The 8,910-nt window shown below is 57.7% G+C and overlaps 1 protein-coding gene across 1 annotated transcript in view; it reads right to left on the reverse strand.

Moving 5' to 3' along the window:
- Adap1 (ArfGAP with dual PH domains 1) overlaps positions 1-4,380 on the reverse strand; it is a 43,747-nt gene extending 39,367 nt beyond the window's left edge. The window contains exon 1 of the mRNA XM_078023553.1: positions 4,075-4,380. Coding sequence (XP_077879679.1) covers positions 4,075-4,156 — 82 coding nt within the window. The 5' untranslated portion in view covers positions 4,157-4,380. The remainder of the gene's footprint in view (positions 1-4,074) is intronic.
- Positions 4,381-8,910: the final 4,530 nt, after the last annotated feature.

The raw sequence follows: 8,910 nt of genomic DNA on the forward strand, positions 1-8,910 counted from the left end.
CCCCAGGCCCAGGCACGGCGTGGAGGAAGGCACTGGCTGAGGCTCCGCCACAGCACGGGAGCGCACAGTCCCTAGCCACACCGCACAGGCCACCTCCACCACCCCTGGCACTGCCAAAGCCCCTTCCTGTCTCCAAGCACAGGTCCTCTGGTTTTGAAGAGGGATTATGCAGTGGTCTCATAGGGAAGAGGTGACAGGCAGGTGACATACCTGCCCGACGGGTACCTGAGGCCGAGCCAAGTGTAAATGAGCTGCAGCAGCCGGCAGGGCCTGAGGTCTGGGGAAAGTCGCCTGCATCTGAGCAGTGTGGGAGCCCAGTCACAGTGCCCGCATTCAGAGAGAAACCAGTGGTCACCACGGTTGGCCCAGCCGCCTAAGAAATCCATTGTGGAGTGACCTGAGCCAGCAGCACAGACCAGGGTGCCCATGCGCCCAGGGGTGAAAAGAGAGAGGAGGAAGGGAGAGGCTGGGGTCCCCAGTGCTTGAGCAGAGGGACAGGCCTCCAGCCCCCTCCAGCACAGAACGGTTGCCAGCCCAGCCGCGGTGGGCAGGCATGTCGTAGGTCCTGTGGCTTGAGCAAAAGCCAGGCAAGGAGACCTAGAGCTTCTGTAGTTCGAAGAAATACTGTATCCCTGTGTTTCACAATCACATTGACACTGTTGCCTAAAGGTGGATGGAGTAGCCACCCAGCAACCACACACCTATGGGTAGGTACGCACAAGTGGGTCATTCACACCGTGGAATATAATTCAGCCTGAAAAAGGAAGGACATTCTGACATCTGCTCAAAATGGTTGATCCCTGAGGACATGATGCCCCATGAAACCACCAGTCACAAAAACAGACACTGCAGTTCCACTCACAGGAGAGCCCCTGAGTGGTGAAGTCCAGAGAGAAAGGAAGGAGCATGGTGGGTGCCAGGGGCAGGGGAGGGATGGGGAGTCAGTGTTAGAGGGGACAGAGCTTCAGTGTGGGGGGTGAGGGGGACCTACAGGTGGAGGTGGGGACGGTTGCACAGCCCTGGGAATGTGATAATGCCACTGGGCCACAGACTCAGGCAGGTTCAGACGAAAAGTATTATATTTACAAAAAACAAACAGGTGAGCTGCTGCCCAGGGGAGGGGTGGGCCTGCCTGGAGTACCTCTTGGCAGCCCGCTGCCACCACACAGACCCCCTCCCAAACCAGGCCAAGTTCCTGAAACTCCTCCCACCCAGTGCCTCTGCTGGGCTGCCAGCAACGTCTGAGTCTGAATCAAAATCATGGCCTCTGCCCTGAAGCCCTGGGGCTGAATGAGGACTTCACACTCTGAACCCACAGCTCCTGTCCCAGACCCTAAGGAACTTCAAGGACTAGGTCTCAGGGTGCCTTTCACCCAGGCCCTGCATGCATCCTGGCCCCCCAGAGCCTGGACCTGCCAGGGTCCTCAGGCCCAGGATGGCATGCACTTTACCTCCCTGTGATGGTCTCAGACCACCTGGACTAGCTAGAAGCAAAGACTTCCTTTGTGAGCCAGACCTCCAGAACCGGAAGGCCAGGGGCTCCTGGGAGTGTCCAGGTGACCAGCATCACCTGGAATTATTGCCCACACCCCAACCCACCCAAAGAGCTCAGACTCCCAGGCCCTCCTGGCATGTGAAGCAGGAAACTGTTGCAATTAGAGCAGGCAATAGGGCACCTCCTCTCTCCTGAAACCCCTACCCACAGAGGGACTCCAGGGCATCTCCCCAGGAGAAGGGGCCCAAGCACAGTTACCCACCCATCCCAGCCTGTGATAAGAAAAGTGACTCTGACAGTGGTGGGTGGGTCCAGGTTCAAAGTCAAGGAGCCTGCTACTGGGGAGAGAAGGGGAAGGGTGTAGGAGGAGTTTCTCTGGGGGTGCAGAGACCCTCAGGCACAGCCAGCTGGTAGGGTCTGCCCAAATACACCCCAGGGTCCCCAGCTGGTGGTCAAAGGTGGCTAGGACTGCCCTGCTGTCCTGCTTTCCAGAGACAGTGTTGTGGGGAGGGTGCCTTGCTCCTACTGCCATGGTCAGGAAGCACAGCCATGAGCCCGCACGAAGCCCATGCTCTCTGCCCCCTGCAATTTCATCAACACCAGCATGGCCCCTGTTGCTATATCCCACAGTGACACAGAACAGGGACCCACACCTCAGCTTCAGCTGAAGAGCAGAGAGCCACGGGCGTCCCAGGCAGGAGCAGTGTGGTGGCCACAGCCTGGGACAAGGCAGAATGATGGGGAGTTGGCACAGACAGCATGAGCAGGCAAGGCCAGGAATCGGGAAGCCTGGTATGCTTGGGGGGCCCCAAGTTTTCAGGGCCTTGGTTCCCCTGGTTGTAAAGTGGAAACAACCTCAGGTCTTGCCTGCTCCACGGGGCTGCTGGTCAGATAAGGCAAGCTGTTGATGTCATGGACCAATTCTGAAAAACTGGTGGCTTGGCCTGTGTCAGGAAGTGCTGGGCCTTAAAAGGGCCAAGGCTGTGCTGCAGCATCAAGCAAGGCTGTTGCAGGGCCATGGCCATGGGACTGAGGGGCCTGGGACACTGAGTGGGCAGGCATGGCAGGCCAAGGAAGCCCCTCTTCCTCCTGCCAGGCTGGGAGGACCAGGTGGTGAGAGAGTGGATATGTGAGCAGGGAGGCCAGGGACAAGGCTCACTCCCCTTCCCCTGGGCATGGCCCCCCCAAGGCAGGCCTGAGAGCTGACTGCCCTCCCCTCTCAGGCTCTCCCTGGCACAGCTCTCCTGAACATGTGGAACGCAGGTCTGGAGGAGGGAGGTGGGGAGTTGGTTGAGCCAGCCTGGCTGGCAGGGGCGCTGCACACACGAGGAGCCTCCGCCCCACTGCGCCATCAGCAGGGCCCAGGAGGCCAGGGAAAAGGCCACTTCAGCCCCACGCTCTGCCCAGCTTCCCAGGAAATCTAGTCATTGTGTCCCTTGAGGGACAATGGGCTCCTGGTGTGGCCTCTCCAAGCCAACCAACAGATCCCCAGGACCTTGGGGTGTCAGAGATCCTTCCCAGCCCAGAAAGTAGGGAGGTAGATACAGTCACAGAGCTCCTGTTCCCAGGGTGTCAGCAGGCTATGTCTCCATCCAATATCCCAGGGATGGTGCAGGTCCCTTGGGGGCCCTTGGTGAGAGGTCTGTTCCAAGGGGCTTCATCTGGGAGCCCCCAGGCTCCTGGTGTACCTGGGTGCCCTGAGTGGGCACCTCCCACTGGGGCAGGTGGCATAAGCAGGAAAACCTCTAGGGGCCACCCTCACTCCAAAGCCCAGGGCCTGCCTGGGCAGCTGCTCAGGAGCAGGCTCAGGCTGGTATGAAAGCACAACCAAACCTCTGGGCCCACTGGACCCTGGCGTCTTGGAAATCACCCAGACCACGGGTCACTAAGGGACAAAGTCTGGAGAAGTCTGGCAGGGAGGATGGAGTGTCAGGTGCACCAAAGGCCTATCTCCACGGCCTCACCTGTCCTGGTGCCCCATCTGGCCTGGCCGCCTGCCCTAGAGCAGCTAGGTGCAGGGAGCTGGATTGGAGTCTGGAGTCCTTCCCCACAGGGTCCCTGCGGCTGGACGGGGTTTCCTCTCCCCCGCCCTCCCCGCCTCACCCTCCGCCCTGGGCCAGTAATCGAAGGTGCCTCCTGTGCCATGACGTCACCTCCAGGTAGCTGGAAGCCAGGTGGACCCCACATCCCGGCAGAACCCCTGGGGCTGCTGGCGGTCCCTTTCCTGCAGACATCCGCCCCCAGCAATTTCCTCTTTCTTTGAGAAGCCCGAGGTTTCGCAAGGCGGCTGGCGGTCCGCGGGTGACAGCGAGACACGCAGCCTGGCGGGGGAGGGGAGGAGGCGGCACAGGGAGGGCGCGAGCGGGGAGGCGCCCCAGCCCGCCGCCCGCAGGTGCACTCGGGGCCGTGCCCCACCCTAGCGCGGTCCGAGCCGGGTGGCGACGCCCCCACCTCCAGAGGCGCCCTGGGTACCCCTCCCCGTCCCTGGGGCAGGCGGGCACCTGCCCGATTCGCATCCGCCCGGCTCCATCCACCTGGATCTGCACCCACCCGCACCCAGGCGACCGGCCGGCACCTACCCGGGGCGCCGCAGTCAGCGCAGCGCGTGTTCCCCGGCCGCTGCAGCAGCTCCAGCACGGCCCTCCGCCGCTCCTTGGCCATGGCCGCGATGCCGCCCGCGATGCCGATGCCGGGCCGGGGCCAGGAGCGTCGTGTTCGCTAGGGCCGCACGCAGGCCGCCCGCCGACGCCCCTGCGCCATCCCCGCGGCTCAGCCCGCGCGCGGGTTCCGCATTCCTGCTGCCCGCCCGGCTCCACAGCAGCCCGTGTGTCGCCGCCGGCCGCCGGGCGCGGAGCTGTGCGGCGGGGCCCAGGCGCACGGCGCGCTCTGGCCGGCTCGGCCCGCGGGCGGCCCCCAGCGGCGCGGGCGCACAGCTGCGTAGAGCGGCCTCCTCCCGCGCCCAGCCGCGCCCCGCAAGCACGCGGGACCCACCCCGCCCCACCTATCACCCGAGGAGAGAACTGGCTGGTCTGGGTGGCACCGGCTGCAGTCGCCCGTGCTGGAAGTGTTCTGCGCCCACCGTGGTCCGGCGCAGGGGACCCGGGCTCACAAGGGCTCCAGATGAGCACCCCCACCCGGCGCGCGCACCGCCCTGACTGTATCCTAGGACACCCTGCCAATGTTCCTTAAAGGGAGGTGTGTGCCCAGCACTAGGGACAAGGGCGGCTCACACCCTCCCTCCTCAAGGAAGAGACAGCCAACGGGTGACAAACTCCAGGGTGACAAACTCCAGTGTGGGAGGGGACTCAGTCTGCGGCGAGCCTTCCACTCTCAGACTGTACCCAGTTCCCCACCCACCACCACCTACAAAAAATACAGGGGTAACCAGAGGACCTAGACACATCCTTCCTGATCAGGGGTAACGCAGGGCGGGGAGGAGGAGGGTGGTGGGTATGTGTGTGTGACAGACCTGCCCGAGTAGGGTGGGTGTCTCTGCCTCTATGCATCCCAGCATCTTTTCGAATTCCTTCCATTTTTCTTAAATTATAAATGCAATCTGTTAGAAATAAAACATACCCAACTGAAAAATTAAAGGCTTTCCCCACCTGCCCCGCTGTGATTCTGAGGCCGCCCAGATTCTTAGAGCACAGCGGAGTAATCTGGTCCTTCCACCATGAAAACACCCAGTACTGCAGGTCTACCACTAGGGGGTGTTGGCTGTGCTGTGGTTGGATCCTGAATGTGCCCCCAAAGGCCTGTGTTAAAGCTTTGTCCTCAAAGAGATGGGGCCTAGTGGGAAATCTTTGACCACTGCAGGATGTGCCCTCCAAGGGACTGTGGGACCCCTGCCCCTTCCTCTTTTTCTCTTTTGCTCCCTGACCAGGAGGTGGGTTTTGCAGCCCCACATGCCAGGGTCATGGTGTGCTGCCCCATGGCAGACCCAAAGCAACAGGACCAATCAATCATAGACTGGAACCTGCAAAACTATGAGCCCAAATGAACTTTTTATCTTTATAAGTTGATTGTCTCAGGTCTTTGTGATCATGGCAGAAAGGCTGATTGTTTTTCACTTAACAAAACCTTCTGTGCCTCCAAGTTGATATGCATAGATCTACCTTTCTTTAATGGTTGCATCTATTCAAATATGCCACTGGAAAATGATTTGCTCACCCTGTCACCAGTGCAGGGGCATGTAAGGCGTCTTCAGTCTGTTGGAATCACAGACAGGCTGTACAATGTACCTTCATACTAACATCTCTGCAAGCACTTTGGGTGGATTCCCATCTGGTGGTGTCATTGGTGAGCATACAATAGGCATGAGCATTTAAAACATTGGCAGACCCTGCAAATGGTCCTCCATTGTTGTACCACAAGTACACCAATGGCACCCTCTCCCTCCTGTCCCTTTTTAAACTCTGCAGATCTGCAGACAGAATGTAGCAACCCATGTTGGTGTGCATTGCTGAGGTCCTGAGTGTCTCCTTGTGTGCTCTTTCCCTTCACCTGGTCACAAGTCTGTTTCCTTCATGAGCCCGGAGCCTTTTTTGGTAAAAACAGGTGGTATTTCCATCTCTGGGCCCTGTGCCAGGCTCAGGATCAGCCCCATAGTGCAAGCTTAGAGGATGTCACTGGATGGAGACAGACTAATGCTAATGACAACTCTGAACCAAGCATCAGGGGAAATGCCCAGGAACTTGTTCTACTGAGTTGTGTAAAGAGGTTGGATCTGGGGTGTGCAAAGTTTCGAACACTCGCCCAAGGCCACACACAGCTCATGTGTCCACAGCAGGACTGAAGTAAACAAACCCACCAAGACCTGCACACTACACAGCACAGTTATCCAAGCCTACAGGAAAGAGATTATTCTATGGAGGGTCAGAAAAGGCCCCAAGGAGGCCTCAAAGGACAAGCAGGTATGAAGCAAGACAAGAGCTCAGCCTAAGGGAGCAGCATGAGCAGCAATCCAGCACTGGGTGGCTCTGGGGCTGTTTGGCTTCTCTGACCTTCCATTGACAGGAATTAATGACGATGTCCAGGGAGGTGGGAGGGACAGAAGAATGAAGACAAAGGTGTGTGTGTGCACAGATCAGAGATGTTGGGATGTAAAAATTTCTCCAAAAAAAGAGGGCTAGGGCTGAGGTTGTGGCTCAGTGGTAGAGCGCTCGCTTAGCACATATGAGGCACTGGGTTCGATCCTCAGCACCACACAAAAATAAATTAATGAAATAAAGGTATCTGGGGCTGGGGATGTGGCTCAAGCGGTAGCGCGCTCGCCTGGCATGCGTGCGGCCCGGGTTCGATCCTCAGCACCACATACCAACAAAGATGTTGTGTCCACCGAGAACTAAAAAATAAATATTAAAAAAAAAAAGAAAAAAAAGAAATAAAGGTATCTACAACTAAAAAAAATTTTAAAAAGAGGGCTAGCCCAGCATGATGGCACATGCCTGTAATCGCAGCAGCTCAGGAGGCTGAGGCAGGAGGATTTCAAGATCAAAGCCAGCCTCAGCAAAAGCAAGGCGCTAAGCAACTCAGTGAGACCCTGTCTCTAAATAAAACACAAGGGGCTAGGGATGTGGCTCAAGTGATAGCACGTTCACCAGGCATGTGTGAGGCACTGGGTTCGATTCTCAGCACCACATAAAAATAAAATAAAGATTAAAAAAATAAATAAATAAAACACAAAATAGGGCTGGGGATGTGGCTCAGTGGTCAAGAGTGTCCCTGAGTTCAATCCAGTGCCAAAAAAAAAAATTAAATTAAAATATAAAAGGGCTGTGGGTGTGGCTCAGTGGTTAAGCATCCCTGGGTTCAATCCCCAGTCCCCCAAAAATAAATAAATAAAGAGGGCTCCTCTGACCAAGCCCTGCAGCAGCTCCCTGGACATTCAGGATTGCTAAAGCAGGGTTCCTTTGGTCCCCCCTGGCTGTGGCCAGACTGGGTGCTCATGAACAATCCCAAAGGTAACAGCCTGGCCTAGGGCAAATGCTGGCCACGGGCAGCTCAGGATCCATGGTGCTAGTGTGGATGCCAGAAAGGCTTGCTGCCTGCTCCTGTGCAGGGTCCACCCACAGGAAGCCCTTCTGATCTGAGCTTCCTGCTCCCTCTGCCCACTGGATCCCCCTTGCCTGCCAGCCCAGGCACGCAAGGCTACACTGAAGGCCCCCAATCCCAGTTCCTCAAGCACTTCCTAGCCTGGTGGGGGCCTGGACAAGACTGGCCTCTACATCCCATGGCTATGTGGCCACACTGAGCGGCCCCTAGGCTGTGAGCTCCTTGCAGTAGTTTGTTCTTGCAGCATCCCCTGAGGTTAGTCTGCATACTGCACGTAGTAGGTCTGTAGGCAGCTTTGATGGGGACACAGTCTCACAGCTCTGCAGCTGCAGGGTGAAGCCAGGGCCTTGTCCCCAGCCTATGGAGCTGCATATCAGTGTGGGCAGGGGTGGCTCTTCCCAGGGAAGGTGTGAAATGGACCAAGGCTTCCAGGGACAGCATAGGCCCCTTGGGGGAGATGGCCCTGCCTTCAGCCTGGCCACTCCCAGCAGAGCAGACACTTTCACAGGGGTACCCAGGACACTCCCCACTGGCACACGCCTCCTTGAAGCCCCCAGCTGCCCAACAGAGGCCCCCGGATGAGGGGAAGAGGCCCCATCTGAAGCAGGAGGATCCCAGAGCTTCTGGCACCCTGCCAGGAGCCTGAGATGACTAGGTCCAGGGTGCTGGTGGTGGCACCCCTCTGGAGGAGTATGAAAGAAACTCTCTCTCACCAGTTCCCTTTTTTGTTATCACAAATTGATATCTTGCCGACTAGATTTCCAAGGTCCTCAAAGCAAAAATTGTTATCAGCCACCAAGAAACTTCTCTCTGGTCCCTGGAATCCCCATTCTGCAAGCTATTTGATACCAGCAGCTTTGCAGCATGATAATGAGGCTTGATTTATCTTCAGTGGCTCAGATGCTTCCGGAAGCACAGGCAGCTCAGTCTGCAACACCCCCCCCCTTCCTATGTACCTCCCGTGAGATGGGCTGGGAGTTGGCAGGATGCAGGCCTTATCATCAGAGTCCCTCTCTGAACAGCAGCTGCTGGAGGGACACCCACCTTACCAGGGAGGAAGATGGCTGGGCTGACCCACAGCTCCAGCCAGGTGGAGAAACCAAGGCTGTTGAGGGAGGAGAATATGGAACTAGGGGGCAGGGAATGCCATGGACGTCTTCCTTTCAGGAAAGTGAGGTTTGCCCTGGGGCAGGAGTGCCAGGCTGGGTGCCAGAAGCAGAGAGCAAGGAAGGACCCGCTGATGTGCCTAGTACTGGAGGTGGTCCAGAATCCACGTGTGCATGAACAGAGTGGCCCTGGCACTTCTGGTGCAATCCACAGAGGTTTCCAGCACATGCCAACTCATGCCACAGGCTGAACTG

This window comes from Ictidomys tridecemlineatus, chromosome 10 (assembly GCF_052094955.1).
Source record: "Ictidomys tridecemlineatus isolate mIctTri1 chromosome 10, mIctTri1.hap1, whole genome shotgun sequence".
NCBI lineage: Eukaryota > Metazoa > Chordata > Mammalia > Rodentia > Sciuridae > Ictidomys > Ictidomys tridecemlineatus.